At 48.5% G+C, this 22,968-nt stretch overlaps 1 protein-coding gene across 9 annotated transcripts in view; it reads left to right on the forward strand.

Annotated features, from left to right (window-relative positions):
- The window catches only part of PICALM (phosphatidylinositol binding clathrin assembly protein), a 227,370-nt gene that overhangs the window by 164,889 nt on the left and 39,513 nt on the right, over positions 1-22,968 (forward strand). For all 9 annotated transcript variants that reach the window (XM_082246083.1, XM_082246081.1, XM_082246086.1 and 6 more), the window contains 3 exons: positions 1,187-1,297; positions 22,137-22,268; positions 22,351-22,381. In XM_082246083.1, the coding sequence (XP_082102209.1) occupies positions 1,187-1,297; positions 22,137-22,268; positions 22,351-22,381 (274 nt within the window). The remainder of the gene's footprint in view (positions 1-1,186; positions 1,298-22,136; positions 22,269-22,350; positions 22,382-22,968) is intronic.

Below are 22,968 nucleotides of genomic sequence, written 5' to 3' on the forward strand. Positions count from 1 at the left end.
TGACCGCCGCAAATGCATAAATGTGCTAGTATGCATCGCATACTAGCACATTGTGACACCTGCAAACAAAACCCACGTTGTCCCCGCTGGCGGACGCACCCATCTTTGCCCATCTTCCTTCTGGGTCTGCGGACTCCGGCTGTATTACTAGCTGGAGCCGTGTAATGTCACTCTCACGCATGCGCATGGGAGCTGCTGGTTACAGCACAGGGCTCTGAAGAAATGGCACAGGCGGTCGTTTCTTCAGAGCGCATGCGCCGATGACGTCATCAGCTGCAGGCAATGTGAATATCTCTTAAACCAGGGGTCCTCAAACTACGACCCTCCAGCTGTTGGGAACTACGCATCCTATGAGGCATTGTAAAACTGACATTCACAGACATGACTAGGCATAATGGGGATTGTAGTTCCTGAACAACTTTCATATAGTCTTACCTGTAGGTACAATTTAGAAAAATTTGATTACTTCTGCTTTACCAAAAATGTATCTCCTATTTTCTTCCCTGCTGGAGACTATCTGTAGCGGTTCTGTGCACAAGTTCTTGTCGGTAGAATAGTAAGGCCACTAACTCATTCCCAGCTTTCCCTGTTACTTCCATTGTAGTGAAGAGGTTTTTTTAGGGTTCTAGGATATCATGACTATTCTATGACATACTCTCTTGGAAGTAAATGACAGATTGATACAAGTTTGGGGTGGGGGGACTTGACTGGCCCACACAGAGTCCTGACCTCAACCCAGTAAAACACCTTTGGGATGAGTTAGAGCCGAGACTGCGAGTCAGGCCTTCTCGTCCAATATCAGTGCCTGACCTCGCAAATGCGCTTCTGGAAGAAGAATGGTTAAGCATTCCCATAGACACACTCCTAAACCTTGTGGAATGCTTTCCAAAAAAGGTTGGAGCTGGTATAGCTGCAAAGGGTGGGCCAACTCAATATTGAACCCTACACACTAAGACTGGGAAGTTCATGTGCATCTAAAGGCAGGATTCCAAATACATTTGGTAATCTAGTATACATCACTAGTCCAGTTGCCTTAGGTTTCTCTTTTTTTTTTTTTTTGTTTCTTCTTGATGGCTAGAGTTCAGCTAACCAGTAAAAAGTTTATATATTTGGCCTACATAAAAAAAGAACACTCATGTCCATCCATATTTCCTAGGTGCACTGATATGGTTTTCCTTATTTTCAGGGTTCACCCCATCACTAGCTGTTCAACCACAGACCTCTGGTGGCCTTAATGTTGACTTTGATTCTGTTTTCGGCAACAAGTCTCCCTCTAACATCAATGTAGACTCCACGGGTAAGAAAAAATGACTGTTTTCTGCTTTGTGCAGTATTAGTAACAGTAGGTTAAATGCATTGCCATGAGAAAATAGAAAAGATTTTAATTTTTAATGTTTTTTTTTTTTTTTTTTGCATTATTAAACCCACAAGCAAACATATATTATATTGCAGCTTACTAGTTCTCAGATATGACTGCCTTAGTTTTTCTTTTTTTTTATAGGCTTTCTTTATATTCATTGGGTGAGCTGGCCAGTAAATCTGTTTTCTCTTTCGTTCGTTGACTGACACAGCTCCTGATCTTCATAACCATTGGGTTTTACGGTCCCCTACAGGAGTAGGACACTAGGCAGAAAAAGAATCTGGCTATGCCTATGGGAAGTCCCAAGTGGTATACTCCCTCTCCCTGCTATAGATACTCATTTTTTTTTTTTCTGCTTAGTCAGCATGAGTAAGGACCTAGTTCCTTGCTGGGGATGTCTGGTCCTGGCAAATTTTTTCTTTTAGATAGAATTTTTTTCTCCTGGATTTTTCCTGTGAGATCTACTATCAACTGCCAGATTGGGCGACGAGCTGGATAATCTAGAACCAGTGGTCACCCCAGTCTGGCCAACGAGCGCGCACAGACCTCAGCTCGGCGCTAGGTCGCCAGCAACTTAGCCCCACCGGACAGGGCCAGCCCTTCGAGTGAAACGCCTCGTGAGGTCGCACACGACTAGGTCCCAGCCTGAGTCGCAGTGTTCCTCCTGACCAACAAACCTCCCCCCCCCCTTATGTTGATGGAGAGGGGTTCTCTCTGGAGCAGTGCCCACCTGGTTCCTGGTACGGTGAGTAGCTGTCCCCCCCCCCCCTCCCCCTGGAGGGTTTTGGGGTGGACGTAGGTCCCTCCTTAGGACGGTCGGACCCCCGGGTTCCCCTCCTTCCTGTCAGGCACACCCTTTTACCTGTACCCCATCCTACCCCCCCTCCACATTTATGCTGGGGTTGTTTGGGTGGTCTGGCCCATCTCCTGGGGTGGGGGCAGGGCGCTATACTGGTAATGGAGGCTAGGGGGTGCGCCGCCGGCGACCGTATGAGATTGCCGCACGTGCAGGTCTCAAAGGGAGGAAGAGTACATTTCTTCCGCAGGATACTGTCTCCTGGGCCTACTGTCATCGGCGTCAGTGACACAGGTTTGCAAGGCGCCCACCTGGTCGTCGGTGCACACTTTCACAAAGTTTAAAGTGGATGTGTTGGCATCGGCGGATGCTTCTTTTGGCCTCAAGGTTTTGCAGAATTAGAGGACCTGATCCTCTTCGAGGGTGTAGTTTTTTTTTCAGATGTCCGCCAGTTGTTTTGGTTGAGCTCCTGTGACTGGTTGGCTACTGTTAAGCTTTGGGAATTTCTTTTTCGCTGTTCCCACCCCTCATGTTTAACACTGCTTTGGGATGTCCCAATGGTTAAGAAGATCAGTAGCTGTGTCCGTCAATGAATGAAAGAGAAAATGGGATTTCTCTATCGCTCATTGACAGACGTAGTCCTCGGTGATACAGCACCTTCGGGTTATGTTGCCTCCACAGGAGTAGGACTAGACAGGAAATAAAATGCTCTGGCCACACCCTAGGGGCAGTCCCAGAGGGTATATCCTCTCTCTCTCTGCCTCAGCAAATCAGTTTTTTTCTGTCTAGTCAGGAGTAAGGACCTAGATACCTTGCTAGGATCTTCGGTCCTGGCAGGATTTTTTTCTTAGAAAATAATTTTTTAAGACAGCTTTTTTTCTCCAGTGTTCCTGTGAGATCTTCAAGCAAGAAAGCTGAACTGGGCGACGGGCTGGATGTTGAGATCCAGTGGTCACCCCAGTTCAGCCTACGAGCGCGTGCAGGCCCTAGCTCCGCGCTGGGTCGGCCGCGACATAGTCCCACTGGACGGGGACTGACCCTGCGAGTTAAACGTCTCGCTGAAACGCCAAAGACCATGAGTCACGGCGCCCGTATTGGTCGACAGCCCTCCCACCCCGGTGGAGAGGGGTACTGTCAGGAGTTGGCGCCCGCCTGGTTCCGGTATGGTGAGTAGTATGTTCCCCCTTTCCCCCTGACGGGTCTTGTGGTGAACGCGGGCCCCTCTCTGTAATGGTAAGGATGGGTTCCCCTCTATCCTATAACATGTCACAGATCCCCCTAATTGAGTGTGATTTTTGTGTACAAGAAGCCAGGAGGCTTGGTTTGGGAGCTGACAATCTAATTGTAAAGATGTGTAAATGATTGTAGTCAGTGGCAGTACTAGAACTTTACTGTGATAGTATAAGGTATCCTACCTGTCAGTAGCCACAGGGCGATGTCTATACATGTATACTGCATTCCAGATCATTCCTCCAGCTAAGCAGCGGACCGCATACGGCCCGCTAGGGTCCGGTACCTCCGACCACGCTGACCACCATGAGGGTGAAGGGTTGTGAGGCCGAGATCCTTCTGCAGACATGCCGCTATTCTGTGCAGGCCGCCGCCATTGTCTGGTAGATCGCACAAGGCCGCCATTTTGGTGTAGCCTCGTGTCTCCAGCATGGGGGCGGCCATGTTTGAGGTGACTCAAACACCTCATGGAGCCAGGGGGAGGAGCCGGCAGGCGTGTTAAGGGGCGGAGCCGCCTCTTTTACCCAGGAAATAGGGCCAAAGACTTCCTGTCTGTAACAAGACAAGCACTGAGCAAGCTGATGAAAACTTCTGTGCATCAGGGATGAGCCTTGGGGTCTGTCTCTCTCTCTGTGGGGTCCAAAAAGGCAGGTAACACTGAGGGGCGCTGTTGCGACTGGGGGACACAAAAAAAAAAAAAAGTTTTTTTTTTTTTTTTTTTACTTTGTCATTTTTTGTCGCTGGCAAGTGTCTTGTATAATCATTGACCCTGCCGCATAGGTATCCCCACCTGATCCCCTCAAGGTGGCCGCAGGACCCTCCAGTACCCCACTTGTTTTTAATGCATTATCGGCAATTTTGGAGTCTTTGGTATCCCGGGTGGAGGTGGCCTGTCAGGGACGGGGGTCAAGTAGCGACCCCCGCCTACCCCTATTGTTTATCAGATACTTCAGATACGGATTCGGAACTGGTCAATGCAGTTGCAGGTCCCTCTTAGGGGGCTGTTGTCTCAGGTAATATCTCCTCAGCAGTGAGGAGCACGTTTCTGCCTCCGCCATAGCACAAGAGTGGTGGATGCACTAGTTGTGTCCGTCCGGGAAACCTTTAGTCTTGAGGTTACACCGGCAGAGGTAGCTGAGACTGAGATTCCTTTTTGGTACTTGTTAGCCTACCAAAAGGGCGAAGGATTTTCCTTTACCCAAATGGGGTCGTTTTGAAACGAACCCCTGTTATTTCCAAACGCATGGCTAGGTGCTATCCGTTTGAGGAATTCCTCTTTATAGGATAGACGGTACCACCTGCTGTCTTGCCACAGACTGTTAGGCTAAAAAGACCTCGTAACTAACGAGGACCTTCCTTTTCTGCTCATATAGAGTTGTTCGTTCCGCGAGGGCGGGCGATAAGGCGAAACCCTCCAAAGCCCCTTTAGAGGGGTTTCAAAGGGCGCTGGTCGGGTAAACAAAGAGTCCGGCTCAGCCAAGCCTGAAGAATATAGCCTGATGCGCCCCTACCCATCTCTGGGGTGGGGGGGATGTCTTAACCGGTTTCTGGAGGACACAGGATCGAGTTTCGATCACTTCCACCGGTGCGATTCTGCCCTTCTAACATTGAACGGTTTCAGGGGTTCTATTCGAACCTATTCACAATGCCCAGGAAAGAGGGCAAGGTGCGTCCAAATCTGGACTTGGGAAGAAATAGAGTCCATCCGTACAGTGGTGGCCTCCCTGCATAAAAGAGATTTCTCTAGCGCTCATTGACAGACGTAGTCCTCGGTGATACACCACCTTCGGGTTATGTTGCCTCCACAGGAGCAGGACTAGACAGGAAATTAAAAAGCTCTGGCCACACCCTAGGGGCAGTCCCAGAGGGTATATCCTCTCTCTCTCTGCCTCAGCAAATCAGTTATTTTCTGTCTAGTTAGGAGTAAGGACCTAGATACCTTGCTGGGATCTTAGGTCCTGGCAAGAATTTTTTCTTAAAGGATTTTTTAGACAGCTTTTTTTCTCCAGTGTTCCTGTGAGATCTTCAAGCAAGAAAGCTGAACTGGGCGACGGGCTGGATGTTGAGATCCGGTGGTCACCCCAGTTCAGCCTACGAGCGCGTGCAGGCCATAGCTCCGTGCTGGGTCGGCCGCGACAAAGTCCCATTAAAGGACTGTCCACGCGAGTTAAACGTCTCGCTGAAACGCCAAAGACCATGAGTCACGGCGTCCGTATCGGTCGACAGCCCTCCCGCCCCGGTGGAGAGGGGTACTGTCAGGAGTTGGCGCCCGCCTGGTTCCGGTATGGTGAGTAGTATGTTCCCCCTTTCCCCCTGACGGGTCTTGTGGTGAACGCGGGCCCCTCTCTGTATGGTAAGATAGAGTCCCTCTCTATCCTATAACATGACACAGATCCTCCTACTTTGAGTGTGATTTTATGTGCAAAAAGCCAGGAGGCTTGGTTTGGGAGCTAACAATCTAATTGTATACATGTTAAAAAGATGTAATCTGTGGCATTCTGGGAATCTTACAGTGTTAAGAATAAGCTACCTACCAGTCAGAAGCCACGGACATGTAGACTGCCTTCCTAATCAGATCTCCAGCTATTAGCAGGCCTCCCGAATGGCCATGCGGTCCGCCAGGGCCGGTACCGCCAACCACGCCATATCCCCATGCAGAGAGAGTGTTGTGTGCCCTGCAGCACACCGCTATTCAGTACAGGCCGCCGCCATTTTTTTTGCTGGATCGCACGAGCCGCCATTTTGGCGTAGCCTCGTGTCTCCAGCATGGGGGCGGCCATGTTTGAGGTGATCCAAACACCTCGTGGAGCTTGGGGGAGGCGCCGGAAGGCGTGCAGAGGGGCGGAGCCGCCTCCTTTCTTCCTGGGCAGCCAGCCAAAAGACTTCCTGTTTGTCAAGACAGCGCTGTAACCTGTTGCAGTTAAACTCTGAGCATCAAGTGGTGAGCCTGGGGGTCTATCTCTCTCTCTCTCTCTCTCGATCGATAGGGATCCCTAGCAGGTAACACTAAGGGGCTTTTGTGGCGCTGGGGGTCTGAAAAAAAAAAAAAAAAGTTTTTTTTGAATTATATTATCCAGGAAGTGACTGGAATTATCATGGACCCTGCCACACATATTCCCCCACCTGTTTCCCTCGAGGGGGCCACGGGACCCGCCGGTGCACAGAGTATAGAGTCATTTACAGCAATTTTGGAGTCTATGGTGGCTCGGGTGGAGGCGGCCTGTCAGGGACGGGGGTCAAGGAAGCGACCCCCGCCTACCCCTATACCATCTGACACCTCTGACTCAGATTCAGAGGTGGTCACGGCAATTGCAGGTTCCTCTGCAAGGGCTGTTATCCCAGGTAAAGCCCCCTCAGACAGTGAGGAGGACGCTTCTTCTCCTGCTATTATTCAGGAAGAAGCATTGGTGGACGCACTAGTTGTGGCAGTGCAGGAAACCTTAAAACTTGAGGCTTTACCGGCAGAGGCAACTGAAACAGAGATTCCTTTTGGTACTAATAAGCCCATCAAGACGATGAAGGCTTTTCCTGTACCTAAATGTTTCGGTAATCAGATTAAAGGAGAATGGGAGCATTCTAAACGTACCTTTACTATTTCCAAGCGTATTGCTAGACGCTATCCGTTTGAGGAATCCATCATTAAGAAATGGACGGTACCACCAGTCGTGGATCCGCCTATTTCCAGGCTGAATAAAGCCACGGTTATTCCAGTGGAGGACACTTCGTCCTTTAAGGATCCGGTGGATCGAAAGATGGAAGCAGAGTCCCGCACCATCTTCTCTCTGATAGGGTCAGCTTTTAGACCAGTAATTGTTATTGGTCTAGTTTCCCAGACACTTACGGAATGGGCAAAAATGGTACGCCAAGAACTTAGGGGAAAAGATATTCCCCAGGAGACATCTGATTTGATGGAACAGATTATACAAGGGCTACAGTTTATCTGTGACGCAGCCTTGGACACTACTCCCTTATTAGGGCATGCATCTAAGACAGCGGTGATCCTCAGACGTGTGCTGTGGTTAAAATGCTGGTCAGCTGACCTAGGTTCCAAAAAGACCTTGACAAATCTCCCCTTTCAGGGGAATCGTCTATTTGGGGCCAACCTAGATGAAATCATTAAGGATGCCACTGGGGGCAAGAGCACTTTTTTGCCACAGGCTGCTAAAGCTAAGGGACCTCGCAACAAGCGAGGACCTTTCTTTACCGCCCATAAAGGGCGCCTGGCTGGTACTAGCGGGAAAGGCAAGACTCCTCCAGGAGGGTTCAAGAAGGGGACCAACCCAGCCAAACCCGAAGCAAAGGAGTACACAGCCTGAAGGTGCGCCCCCACCCGGTTTCAGGGTGGGGGGACGTTTTCACCGGTATTCAGGACATTAGATCGAGCATCAACCACTACTACCGGTGCGATTCTTCCCTTCCAACATTTAAGTACTACAGGAAGCGGTAGTTACCGTTCCCTGAATAGATCTTTTCCTTTACCTTTTCCCAAGATTAGTCCCGATACCTCACAGGAATCGGATCTGGTTGACCAGATAGGCCAAGCAGCCTCTAGTCGGGTGACTTCGGTCCCTGAGGTTCAACCAGAAAAGATCACCTTTCCTGATAACTATCAGGTATCTGATAAATGTGTGGGAACAGAAAACGACCAGACTTTCTCGGATGGTCGGGGCCAGATACCTCTAGGGACGCCTGGTTCAGATTCAATCAGCGCCAGTGGTCCTAGAAATTCTAGGCTGGCCGACTTGGACATGTTAGTCGTACACGTTCCGTGGGAACTTCGTCTCAGGGAGTGTCTGTGGTCTCAAGGACCAATTTACCATCATGCTTTACAGTCGCTGGGTTTAATGGCCTGGCCATTGAGACCCAAGTACTGAAGGACAGAGGTTTGTCAGCTTCAGTCATTCCTACCCTTATTAAAGCAAGGAAAGCGACTTCCAGCAAAGTCTATTATCACACATGGAAAACTTATATTGCGTGGTGCGAATCTTTAGGATTTCCTCCACGTACCTATTCGGTGACTCGAATATTGGCCTTTTTGCAACAAGGGGTTGAGCAGAAGCTAGCCTTGAGCACCATCAAGGGTCAAGTTTCAGCATTAGCAATCTTCTTTCAGAAGCCTTTAGCTACCAAATCCTTGGTGCGGAATTTCATCCAGGGGGTGCGGCACCTGGCTCCTCCAGTCCGCGCGCCCTTACCACCTTGGGATCTTAATTTGGTTTTGTCGGTTCTACAGAAACCTCCCTTTGAAAACATCAGGGAGATTCCCTTGCTTACTTTATCCCAGAAGGTGGCCTTCTTGGTGGCTATTACTTCTGCTCGCAGGGTGTCAGAACTGGCTGCATTATCATGCCAGTCACCATACCTAGTGATTCATAGGGATAAGGTAGTACTTCATCCTAAGCCATCTTTTCTTCCCAAGGTGGTTTCAGATTTTCATCTGAATGAAGATATTGTACTACCTTCCTTGTGTCCTCAGCCCAAGCATCATCGGGAACATGCGTTGCATTCCTTAGATGTGGTTCGGGCAATCAGGGTATACCTGAAAGCTACGGAATCATTCCGTAAGACGGATTCACTTTTTGTGATCACGGATGGCCCCAGAAAGGGTTTGCCTGCATCTGCCGCGACCATTGCCAAATGGATTAGACAGACGGTGGTACAGGCTTATTCTATTAAGGGTCAGAGTCCTCCGTTCCCTGTTAGGGCGCACTCCACTCGAGCGCTCAGTACTTCCTGGGCCTTTCGCCATCAGGCGTCAGTGGTCCAGGTATGTAAGGCGGCCACCTGGTCGTCGGTACATACCTTTACTATAAAATTGATGTGACGGCATCGGCGGATGCCTCATTTGGCCGCAAGGTTTTGCAGGCCGCAATTTGAGGAGACCGGTGGTCTATCTCGAGGGTTTTTTCTCTTTTTTTGTTGAGTCTCATCATTAAGGATGAGCATTGTAAACTTCTAGTTGGCACCGGTTGGGCCTTCTAGATTGGGATTTGATTTCATTTTCCCACCCCTCAGTTGTGATACTGCTCTGGGACGTCCCGAAGGTGGTGTATCACCGAGGACTACGTCTGTCAATGAGCGCTAGAGAAAAATGGATTTTTGTAAAATCTTACCGTAAAATCCTTTTCTCTTAGCTCATTGACAGACGTAGTCCCCGCCCCTCTGTTTTTTGAGTTGGGTTAAAATCTCTAAAGACTGCTTTTTCACATAACTGATTTGCTGAGGCAGAGAGAGAGAGAGAGGATATACCCTCTGGGACTGCCCCTAGGGTGTGGCCAGAGCTTTTTAATTTCCTGTCTAGTCCTGCTCCTGTGGAGGCAACATAACCCGAAGGTGGTGTATCACCGAGGACTACGTCTGTCAATGAGCTAAGAGAAAAGGATTTTACGGTAAGATTTTACAAAAATCAATTTTTCCTGGCGTCCATAGACATATAGGATGCCTATCTTTATATCCCCATCATCGCAGGACATCAGCGTTTTTTCGCTTTCCCAAAGATCATCCCTGGTTCCCACCAGGAGACTGAACTATCTGGGCCTAAGGTTGGATACATCCTGGGCAAGAGAGTTTCTCCTTGCTGGGAAACTCCAGAAGGTTCAGTCAACGATTCGGATGTTGCTGTCCGTCAATTGGCTGGGACTGATGGTGGCCTTCTTAGAGGCAGTACCGTATACCCAGTCTCATACCCGAATTCTCCTGAAGGAGATTCTTTTTTAATGGAATCAGAATTCCGATTCCCTGGACAATCGGATCCGGTTGAGCGAGCGGACCAGGAAGTCTCCGATGCTCAACCAGGGGAAGTCATTTCTTCCGATAGTATCCAGATTACCAATAAGGGTATCGGAATTGAGAGCGATCAGATTTTGTCTGATTTACTGGATCGAGCAGCTCTAGAGCAGCCCGATTCGGATCCAATCGCATATGGCCTCTTCATCCAGAGGTTTTTTCCCTAGCTGTCCCTTCATTGGGACATCCCGGATGTGGATCTGTTGGCACCTTGGCCTAACAGGAAGGTGCGGAGGTTTGTAGCTCGCGCCACGATCCTCTAGCGGACGCAGCAGAAACGCTGATCGCCCCGTGGGGGCAGTATCAGCTACGGCATGCCTTCCATCCTCTCAAGTTGCTGCGGGAACTTCTTCGCAGGATAGAGGTGGAGGGAATTCCAGTTATTCTGGAAATTCTGGATTGACCTCGTCAAGCCTGGTACGCCGACTTGGCGAGGCTAGTCGCGGACGGTCCTTGGAGACTTCCTCTCAGGGAGGATTTGCGGTCTCAGGGACCGATCTTCCATCTTGCTTTACAGTCGCTGGCTTAATGGCCTGGCCATTGAGACCCAGGTACTGAAGGACAAGGGAGTGTCAGCTTCAGTTATTCCTACCTCCAGTTAAAGCAAGGAAAGCGACTTCCAGCACATGGAAGTCTTATATTGCATGGTGTGAATCTATTGGATTTTCCCCACATACCTATTCGGTGACCCGAATTTTGGTCTGTCTGCAACAAGGGGTTGAGCAGAAACTATCCTTGAGCACGATCAAGGGTCAGGTTTTCGGCGTTAGCAATCTTCTTTCAAGAAACCTTTGGCTAATCATTCCTTGGTGCGGAATTTCATCCAGGGGGTGCGACATCTGGCTCCACCAGTGCGCGCACCCTTACCGCCTGGTATCTTAATTTAGTGTGGTCGGTTCTTCAGAAACTTCTCTTTGAAGATATTAGGGAGATTCCCTTGCTTACATTCCCAGAAGGTGGCCTTCTTGGTGGCCATTACTTCTCTACGCAGGGTTTCAGAACTGGCCGCATTATCCTGTCGTTCCCCAGATCTGGTGGTTCATAGGGATAAGGTGGTTCTTCTTCCGAATCTATCCTTCCTTCCTAAAGTGGTTTTCGTAAGACGGACTCACTTTTTGTGATCACGGATAGCCCTTGAAGGGGGTTGCCTGTGTCTGCCGCGACCATATCTACATGGATCAGTCAGACGGTGGTACAGGCTTATTCTATTAAGGGTCGGAATCCTCCGTTCCCTGTTAGGGCGCACTTCACTCGAGCGCTCAGTACTTCCTGGGCCTTTCGCCATCAGGCGTCAGTGGTCCAGGTATGTAAAGCGGCCACCTGGTCGTCGGTACATACCTTTACAAAATTTTATAAAATTGATGTGATGGCATCGGCGGATGCCTCATTTGGCCGCAAGGTTTTGCAGGCCGCAATTTGAGGAGACCGGTGGTCTACCTCGAGGGTTTTTTTCTGTTTGAAAATTTTTTTGTTGAGTCTCATTAAGGATGAGCATTGTAAACTTCTAGTTGGCACCGGTTGGGCCTTCTAGATTTGGATTTGATTTCCATTTTCCCACCCCTCATTTGTGATACTGCTCTGGGACTTCCCGAAGGTGCTGTATCACCGAGGACTACGTCTGTCAATGAGCGATAGAGAAAAATGGATTTTTGTAAAATCTTACCGTAAAATCCTTTTCTCTTAGCTCATTGACAGACGTAGTACCCGCCCTTCTGTTTTTTTGAGTTGGGTTGGGTTAAATTCTCTAAAGACTGCTTTTATGACATAACTGATTTGCTGAGGCAGAGAGAGAGAGGATATACCCTCTGGGACTGCCCCTAGGGTGTGGCCAGAGCATTTTATTTCCTGTCTAGTCCTACTCCTGTGGAGGCAACATAACCCGAAGGTGCTGTATCACCGAGGACTACGTCTGTCAATGAGCTAAGAGAAAAGGATTTTACGGTAAGATTTTACAAAAATCCATTTTTCTCTTACGTCCTCCGACAGTCGCTGCCTCTTCATATTCGTCACTATGGGGTTATTGACCTTTGCTCCGTAGGAGTAGCTAGGCAACAGAATATGTCAGTATTAAAGCTTTTAACATATCCCACCCCCAGGGGGTGGTCCCCTCAGTCAATACCCTCCTGCTTCCTGTATCCATACCTCAGTTTCAATTGTCTAGCTCAGGAGTAGGCTGGCTGATTCTGTGCTGGGGCTTTTCAGTCTCAGCTTCTTTTCTCTTTTGATTTTATTTGAAGTTTTTTTTCTCTTCCTTTTATTAGCTGTTTATTTTTCAGCACTAGTTAGGTTCTTCTGATGAAGATGATCGTGCGGGCTGGGTCTCGGGCTGGCCTCCCTGGTTTTCCGGGGCTCAGGGCCAGTGGCTTCCCAGCCTGCCATCGAGCGTTCAGTCAGGTTTTTTCCTGGCATGTGTGAACGACCCATCCCTGTTCGCTGCAGGGATGCTGCGGTGAGGTGGCTACCTCACTGGACGCCATGCGGTTTCGCACCGCAGTTCTATTGCGTCCTGGCTGCGGCTCTCCCTGTCCTCTGTGCAGTGGCTTGATCGCTTGGACGGGCTCCCCACGCCATTCAGGAGGTAAGTGTACTCTGTGTGGGGACCTGTCTGTTTAGTGGGTGTCAGTCTGGGACTGTGTAACCCTGCATGTCTGTAAACACTATTGGGCTCCCTGTCTGGATTGCTGCTTTCTGTGGGCTGCAAGGGGGGGCTCTCCTGCCATGTTTTGTGTAACAGGCTGTGTTTTTTCTGTGTGACATGCTGTATGCTGTGGGATGATGGGAGACATGTTTGTGGGCATACTTGCGGCGACCGCTGCTGCGGTCCGCCATTTTATTGCAGCAGGCTTATGGTGGCCAATACTGTGTGGGGAGAGCGGTGTTTTTGGCGCCAAGCGCCGCCATTTTGGCGGCGATCGCTCAGGCCACATGTCAGCGCTGCATGATCTCTGCCTTTGCAGTCCTCCTCCGGCGGCCATTTTTGTGTAGCCTTCCATAGGCTTTATAGGAGCGGTCAGTATTGCATCACTTCCTTTGCCCTGAGAACAGCGATCGATGCAGCAGCCTGAGTGATCTCTCCAGGTTTACCTTCCTTATTCCTGTATTCCTTGCCTAAGTTTTGTACTTCTCCCTGTGGGGGTCGGTGTGTGGTGTGTGTGTGCGGTGGGCTACGCTCGCCGCGATCTTAAAGGGGCAGTACCCCTTTTTTTCCTGCAAACTTTTGGGGCATGGATTCTCAGGAAAGCAAATTTCCTCCCACTTTAGTGGGGGGCCAAGGGGCTGCTGCTTCCCCCGAGGGGGGCGATTTGGCTACCATTGTGGCTAACCTAGCTGCTCAGGTGCAGATGCTTGTGGCTGCTCAATCCACAAAACGGCCCAGAGTTTCAATTTCCTCTGATTCAGAGGGCGATGGCGATGGGGCTGCTTTGGCTGGGGTCCCCTTATCGGGGTCCCGTTCGTCCCTGGACCTTGTAGGGTCGGAAGGGGAGGCAGAGGTTAAGGGGTTGATGATTCCCCCCCTGGCTCGTCTGAAGAGCTTGCGATCATGGATGAATTGGTTGCTTCTATCAAACAAACGCTGCATTTGCAGGATGAACCGTGTCCGCCTGCCGTCCTGGCCTCTTATGGGACGCAGCGGAGACGCAAATCATCGCAGGTTTTTCCTTGCACTGAGGATTTTCAGCGCGCTGTTAGTGAACAATGGCACAATATAAAGAAGCCTTTTGCTGTGCCAAGTAGGTTCAAGCTGTTATCCCTTCACACCCGCCACTGATGAACGTTGGTGTGTGCCGCCTCCGGTGGATCACGCGGTGGCAGTTTTGAATAAATCTACTGCGATTCCGGCGGAGGATACCCCAGTGTTCCGGGATCCCACGGACAGGAGACTGGAGTCTCTTGCCCGCCATACTTACTCGGTTACCGGTTCCATGCTAAAAGCTATTTTTGCTTCCCTTATGGCAGCTCAGGCTGTCGCGGATTGGACGCAGGTGCTCAGGCGCGTCCTGGTGGCTGATTCTGCCCCGCCGACAACGTTGGCTATGGTAGATCAAATTCATCAGGGTGTCATGTATTTGTGTGATGCGGACTTAGATATAGTCCCTTTGGCTGCACGTGTGCACAGCGTGGCGGTGTTGACACGCCGCTTGATTTGGCTGAAATGTTGGTCTGTGGACCAATCTTCTCGCAAAACTTTAGCTAATCTACCTTATACGGGATCTCGCCTTTTTGGCGAATCCTTGGATACGCTGATAAAGGGGATCACTGGGGGTAAGAGCACGCTCTTGCCCCAGTCTCACAAGGCTAAGGTTGCTCAAGGTAAGAAGCATGCTTCGTTTAGACCCTCTCAGGGGTCCTTTCGTGCCTTTCGGTCGCACTATAAGGGCAAACCCTTCAAAGGTCAAGGCTCCCAAAAGAAGCCGTGGACAGGTAAGCAGAAGTCCGGCCAGTCCAGGTCCGCTGCCCATAACAATGCGGCCTGAAGGGGAGCCCTCACCCAGTTCTGGGGTGGGGGGACGTTTGCTCGGTTTTCTTCAACCCTGGCTGGCCCGCGTTCGGGACAGGTGGGTTCAGGAGATCGTTCGGTCCGGTTACAAGATCGAGTTTCTCTCTCGGCCGGCCAGCAGATTTTTTCCCTCAAATCTTCAACTGTCTCCGGAGCGTTTGCGGGATCTGCACCTGGCGGTGCGGGACCTGCGGGCTCAGGGAGTGGTGGTTCCGGTGCCTCATCGGGACAGATTTCGGGGGTTTTATTCAAATCTGTACACTGTGCCCAGAAAGGAGGGCAAGGTACGTCCGATTCTAGACTTAAAAGCTCTGAACTGCTTTGTGCAGGTTCGCAAGTTCCGCATGGAATCCCTGCACTCGGTGGTGGCTGCTCTAGTTCCCGGGAGAATTCATGGCATCCATCGATTTGAAGGATGCGTACCTTCACATCCCCATTTTCGAGGGTCACCAGAGGTACCTTCGATTCGCCATTGCGGAGGATCATTACCAATTCGTGGCGCTGCCTTTTGGTCTCGCTTCGGCTCCGCGGGTGTTCTCCAAGGTGCTTGCACCGGTTCTGGCTTTGAGAGCCCAGGGCATCTCGGTCCTGGGGTATCTGGACGATATTCTGGTTCGGTCTGCGACCAGTCAGGGTCTGGTAAAAGACCTGTCCGTCACAATGCAAACTCTACAGGAGTTTGGTTGGACGATAAACTTTCCAAAATCGACGCTGTGTCCGTCGGTTCGTCTTCCCTACCTGGGAATGATCCTGGACTCTGTTCAGGCGAAGGTCTTCCTGCCGGAAGACAAGCTCAGGACACTTCAGGAAGAAGTCAGGTCCCTCAGGGACGTTCCGTGCTCGTCCCTCCGTACGGCATGAGGTGTCTGGGATTGATGGTCTCGGCTTTCGAGGCGATTCCCTTCGCCCAGTTTCACACGAGGGGTCTCCAAGCAGAGATCCTGTCCAGGTGGGACGGGGGACCACAATCTCTGGATCTTCAGATCTCGTTGTGTCCTCGCACCAGAGGGAATCTTCTGTGGTGGCTACAGTCCCCGGCGGTGTCGGGGGGCAAGTCTTTTCGCCCTCTTACGTGGACGGTGATCACCACGGATGCCAGCCTGTCGGGCTGGGGTGGTGTTCTGGACGTTCTGTCCGCCCAGGGTACTTGGTCGGAGGGGGGGGAATCCTCCCTTCCGATCAACATTCTGGAATTGCGGGCGATAAATCTCTGCCTTCGACGTTGGACGGACAGGCTTCAGGGCCGTCCGGTTCGGGTGCAGACGGACAATGCCACAGCGGTGGCCTACATCAACCACCAAGGGGGCACCAGGAGTGCCCGAGCGAATCGGGAGGTGGCCGACATTCTGTCTTGGGCCGAGACGCACGTCCCGGCGATAAAAGAGGTTCACATTCCGGGGGTGGAGAACTGGCAGGCGGATTATTTGAGTCGCCGGACCCTGGACCAGGGGGAATGGTCACTCCACCCTGATGTCTTCCAGATGTTGTGCGCGAAGTGGGGTCTTCCGGATGTGGACCTGTTCGCGTCTCGTCTGAACAACAAGGTGGGAAGGTTCGTGGCAAGGGCGCGCGATCCTCGGGCAGACGCGTCGGACGCGTTAGTGGCTCCGTGGCATCAGTATTGACTGATGTATGCATTCCCACCGATTTCAGCTGCTATCCAGGTTCCTTCGCAGGTTGTCCTCGGAACCGCTCACGGTGATTCTGGTGGCGCCAGACTGGCCTCGCCGGTCTTGGTACGCAGACCTCGTGAATCTAGCGGTCGACGCTCCGTGGCGTCTGCCTCTTCGAGAAGATCTTCTGTCTCAAGGACCAATATTCCATCCTGCTTTACAGTCGCTGGCTTTGACGGCCTGGCTGTTGAAACCGAGGTCCTGAGGGATAGGGGTCTCTCCCCTGAGGTCATTCACACTTTGCTCAACGCTAGAAAGACCTCTTCGGGGAAGGTTTACTACCGTACTTGGAAGGCCTATTTTGCCTGGTGTGAGTCCAGGGGGTTTTCCCCTCGCTCATACTCGGTGTCTAGGGTGTTGTCTTTCCTTCAAACGGGTGTGGACCAGCGTTTGGCGTTGGCCACGATTAAGGGTCAGATTTCTGCGCTGGCCGTTCTTTTTCAACGCTCTGTGGCGTCTAACCCCTTGGTTAGCACTTTTGTTCAAGGGGTGCAGCACCTGGTCCCTCCTAGGAGGGAGCCTTTGCCTCCATGGGACTTGAACCTTGTTCTGTCCGTGTTGCAACATGCTCCTTTTGAAAAGATCAGGGAGATCTCGTTGTCCATGTTGTCCAAGAAGGTCGCTTTTTTGGTGGCGATCACTTCGGCTCGCAGAGTGTCGGAGCTGGCAGCCTTGTCCTGCAGGTCTCTGTATTTGGTGATTCACTTGGATAAGGTGGTCTTGCGACCTAACCCTTCTTTTCTTCCGAAGAGGATCTCGGAATTTCATCTCAATGAGGACATTGTCTTGCCTTCGCTTTGCGCGAAGCCTAAACATCCAAAGGAGGTGGATTTACACTCCTTGGATGTTGTTCGGGCGATCAGGGTTTACATGTCATCGACTAAATCCTTTCGCAAGACGGATTCTCTATTTGTCCTTCCAGAGGGGCCTCGGAAGGGCATGGCGGCATCGGCTTCTACCATCGCCAAATGGATCAGACAGACCATTGAACAGGCATATGCTTTGCAGGGAAAAGTTCCCCCTATGCCTGTGAAGGCGCACTCTACCAGATCTCTGAGTACGTCTTGGGCCTGTCATCATCGGGCTTCTGTGGCTCAGGTGTGTAAGGAGGCGACTTGGTCGTCCGTTCACACCTTCTCAAAGTTCTCCAAAGTGGATGTTCAGGCATCGGCAGATGCTTCCTTTGGCCGCAAGGTTCTTAGTGCGGCAGTGCCTTAGGGTCCCTTATTTTTGGGCCCTTGGCTGTTTGGGATGTTTTTTTGTCCCTAGGTTATTTGTTTTTCCTGGGTTGTTGCTCCTGTTGAGCAAGTTTTTTTTTCATGCTGCCCAGCTGGTTTCCTTCCTTTGGTAAGGTTCCTTTTTTTCTGCTGTGGGTACTGCGTTGCCTTAGGTGCGGCTGAGTTTCCCACCCCTCATGTATGCACTGCTTTGGGACGTCCCCATAGTGACGCATATAGGGACGTAAGAGAAAACGGAATTTTTGTAAAATCTTACCTGTAAAATTCCTTTCTCTGAGTCCTCCGACAGTCGCCGCCCCCGCCCCTCTTTTGGGGTTTGTTTGTGTACTCTACTGCTATTCTACTGAAACTGAGGTATTGATACAGGAAGCAGGAGGGTATTGACTGAGGGGACCACCCCCTGGGGGTGGGATATGTTAAAAGCTTTAATATTGACATATTCTGTTGCCTAGCTACTCCTACGGAGCAAATGTCAATAACCCCATAGTGACTAATATGAAGAGGCGGCGACTGTCGGAGGACTCAGAGAAAGGAATTTTACAGGTAAGATTTTACAAAAATTCAGTTTTTTGACTTGGCGTAAAATCCATTTTTCTAGTGTTCATTGACGGACACAGCACCCACCCCTCTGGAGTTGTAATTCTTCTGACACTGCTTGTAACTAAACTGAGTACCTATAGCAGAGAGAGGGAGTATACCCCCTGGGACTGCCCATAGGCGTAGCCAAATTCTTTTTCTGCCTAGTGTCCTACTCCTATAGGGGGCAGTATAACCCAATGGTTATGAAGATCAGGAGCTGTGTCCTGTTAATGAACATCAGAGAAATGGATTTTACAGTTAAGTCAAAATTCCCTTTTTTTTTTTTTTTTCAAAGGAACATGCGGTCCTGCAAATGTAGCAGTTCGAGGGTTGAGAAAACCATTTATCATTAACAGGGATGCTTAGCTTTTATTTATGCAAAACCATTATCCCAAAAGGAATAAAAAAGAAAAACGGCTGCAGTAACTGCTTAAAAATGTTGAGCTTGAGTTTGTATTCAATTCGTTAGTGTATCTAAATCTGCTAATAAATCTAAAAGCCCCCTTTCCCCAGATTAACAATGCTGCCCAAAGGTGCTTTTGTTGGCCCAACATCCAGATTGTAAGCACCCTAGGACAGGAAGTGTGTTACTGGCCAGATCACCAGGTGAAAACAGAGGGGGTCGCTTGAAGTTTAAAGGGTATGTCCAGCCTTAACTGTTTTCTTGGTTTTAGATAAAGTGGACAATGGTTATGCCCCCGGTCAGGTTTTCACTTCGATCTCAGGGCACCCTTCGAGAAATGTATGTCTACTTCCTGTCCTGCTGACAGTTTTACCAAACAGGAAGTGAGAGGAACTCTCCTACAGCAACACAGACCGAGATACATTTTTTTTTGTTTTCTCAAAAGTTTATTGAACAAAGTAGTATAGACATTTTGTTGCATTGAAAATTGAGTGTATTGGTAACATAAATTAATACTAAGGCCTCATGCACACAGGGCGTTTTTGCAGCTGCAAAATGCCCATCCATGTTATTCTATGGCCTCATGCGCACATAGAGAGCTTTTAGGAGCTCCAAGTGGCATAGGCGTTTAATAGCTGCAAAAAAAAACCCAGGGCCAGTGCGTTCTGGAGCTGCAGCGTCAAGCTGTAAAAACGTCTGACGCTGCTAAAGGCTGAATAACGTTGCTTACTGTTGCTTATACAGCCTTAAGCAACGTCATACGTTTTTTTTTTTTATTTTCCATTCAAAATCAATGATTCCCTATGGGAGCCTATTGATTTGAATGGAAGGCGCATCGCAAGTCTGATCAGGATGATCTGACTTGCGGTGTGACTTGCACTCTGAGAATCTTGAGGGGGAACTCCATGCCAAAATGGGGAAAAAAACGGGGTATATTGCTGAACTGAAACAGTTCTGTAAAGAGGAATGGTCAAGAATTACTCCTGACCGTTGTGCACGTCTGATCTGTAACTACAGGAACATTTGGTTGAAGTTATTGCTGCAAAAGGAGGTTCAACCAGTTATTAAATCCAAGGGTTCACATACTTTTTCCACCTGCACTGTGAATGTGTACATGGTGTGTTCAATAACATGGCAACATTTCATTCTTTGTGTGTTATTTTAAGCAGACTGCGATTGTCTATTGTTGTGACTTAGATGATCATCAGATCACATTTTATGACCAATTTGTGCGGGAATCCATATCATTCCAAAGGGTTCACATACTTTTTCTTGCAGCTGTGTGTATGTATGTGTGTGTATATATGTATGTATGTGTGTGTATATATATATATATATATATATATATATATATATATATATATATATATATATATATATATAGAGAGGGGGAGGGGGAGAGACTTTGTTGTCAGTGCTAAAATGCTGAACTACGAGGAACTCTTTAGGGGTCCAAACCGGTGCCAATCAGAGCGAGGTCCAGGCTGTAAAGGGGGTGTGGCAATACCTTCCAGCCAAATTGCTGTAATTTGCATATAGTGCAGTGAGCAGTATGAGCTTGTGCATTGTCCTGGAGAAACAGGGCGCTCTTGGTGATAAAATCAGGCCGTTTTTTCCACAGACTTGTATGCTCATCACTCACAAGATGACCGTAATATTCACTTGATAGTGGCACCATGGGGTTGAAAATCCACATAAATAATGCTACATTTTGTCCCAGAGACCACTTGCCATCATTTTTACCTGCACACGCAATTGTTCGAAAAATTGTTAATGGTGGTGAGTCTCTGGTAGACCTGTTCAATGCATGCACTAACACTGTATTCTGCCATCTTAAATAATGGTCTCTGGACTGGCCGCTACATGTTCACTGCCTATCAGTAATAGGACACACTTGCCACTTTCTACTGCATGTACTACCGCCACACTAGCATCCTTTTTCTATACCTGTAAAATTATGTCCCGATTTGACTTGAACGCCCCTCGTGTGTGTATGTTTGTGTTTGTATGTATATGTGTATATATGTGTGTATGTATGTATGTATGTGTATATATGTGTGTGTATATATATATATATATATATATATATATATATATATATATATATATATATATATATATATATATATATATATATATATATATACAATTATTGCTAGGCCAAATTTAATACCAGATCAGAGTATCACACAGAAGAGCCTTCTCTGGCTAATAGAGGTAATGGAATCACGACCCACACTGTGTGGGCTTCCATCAGAATATCACTTCCTTCAGTCTTGGAACATATAAATATCGGATATTCTAGCTGTCCCCATACAAAAGCCGAGAATAGCTTGTATAAGATCTGGAACATCATTGAACAAACTCACACGAATATATACCACACACAGGTCAGGTGCTTGATTACATTATCATTTGCAAACTGAATTGTATACAGAAATATAATTAACCTGAGCTATTTACCTAGCCATTTTGGACAAACAATAGGTGAGTTAATTACAATTGACAATGGGACAGACATGCTTAAAAGAAAACACATCACACCGTAATACACAGACTGCATCAGGAGACCGCCAGTAACAGATTTTCTGTCTCTTACATTGAAGAACATGGAACAGAGGCCAATGTGATCAGCTCTTTAAATGAAACATGTTCAGAATCTAATTGGCCAGGAATGGTCTCCATATATTTCTTAAGATATATGGATGATAAATATTACTGTCCCATTTGAAGTAATCCAAACCATATTTCCAGTGTCCATTAAGTAGCTGTCCATCATTTCCTTGGTCACCCTGTGCCCCTAATAGACACAGGGTGACTTGTACATAAGAGGGGCCTAGAGGGCCGAGAGAGGGATTTTCCAACCTCTTGAAGGTAGGCTGTGTTCCATGGGCCCCCAACCAAAGTGACTCCCTTCACAAGCATTTTGTAGCGTAAGCTCTCACATTGGATGTTAACCTTTACGTGTCTATAATGGCTGACGGATTCACTTTAAGCAGAACTACACTGCACCTGAGCACCACAGTTAAATAAAAATGTATTACATTTTTAATATTCAATGCACACTCTCCCATCCATCCATCCATGCCTCCATGCTTTTTGCTGAGAAATCATTTTTAAAATCGCCCCCTAGCATTTCTGGCTGTGGCCATCTTGAGTATGGGCAAATGGTTCATGTAGCATTTACTTCCTGGAATCCATCTTCCCTTAGCTTAAGCATGCATGCAGGAGGGTGTGCTTTGCTGAGAAAACCCACTCCTCCCCTCCCAAGGATTCCTGGGGTGTATGACATCATTTGCCTAAGCCTGGAAACCAGGAAGTAACTGGAGAAATGTACAAAAAAGTTGTAAACAAGTAAATATGATATACCTCCCTATCTACTTATGCTAGCAGCATGAGGATTAAAAATGATCAATGTTGAGAGAGTCCAGTTCCGCTTTATATATTGGGCTATAAGTTTTAGTAGACTTTTCTTTTCAGACACTGTGACTTATGAAACCAGAAATTTGATTTATTTATTTTTATGGTCTTCGGTGGTCTCAATAAATCCAGGTTCTTGTATTTTGTTTCAAGGTTTTGACGACATGGGTGGACTCCTCAAGCCAACAGTAGCTTCCCAAAACACAAGTGCTCCCGGCTCCAAAAACCTACAAACCAAGCTGGTGTCTGATGACTTGGACTCTTCACTGGCAAACTTAGTGGGCAGTAAGTTTGGACATCAATTTTTTCTCAGCTGTAGAGTCACTGCATTGAAAGCTCGGCTCATTCCTTTGTTTTTTTCTCCTAGATCTGGGCATCGGGAACGGAACAACAAAGAAGTAAGTGTAAAAACGGACTGTCAACAGCATTCAGATACAAAAAGGGATTTGTCATTTCAAGCAAACAAATATTTGAAATAGTAGCTTTGTAGAATATTATGTGTATGGGTCTGTCTTCAATGTTTTAGCAAAGATTAAATTGGTATTAAATGATCCAGTGTTTTTAAATTAATGTATTTTTAACAACCTGGTAAAAAAAAAGAAAATTCCAGTCCATCATTTTCTTGATAAGTGGCTACAATATTAGTTGCATTGTTTACCATACAGCCGGCTTTGCGTGGACCGTGCCGCTTCCTTAAAGATACAATGTGTTAAATGCAGTAACAATCACCTACTTGATCGCCGTCTTCCTGCGCATACCCAGCTCTGTGTGTATTCTCAACACCCTTTGGCTGTCCCGGAATGGCTGCCATGTGTATGCACAGGATGATGTAATCCTGCCAGCGGCCCATGAAAAGGCCAGCACCCGGAAGTAGCTAAAAGCAGGTGAGAACAGCCAGAGAGTGATTTTACTCCTGCATCGCCGAAATAAGGAGGCAAGTATTTCTTTAGCTCCACTTTAATGTGGAAATTAAGTCCTGCTAGAT

This window comes from Pelophylax lessonae (assembly GCF_965119305.1).
Source record: "Pelophylax lessonae genome assembly, chromosome: 2".
Classification (NCBI taxonomy): Eukaryota; Metazoa; Chordata; class Amphibia; order Anura; family Ranidae; genus Pelophylax; species Pelophylax lessonae.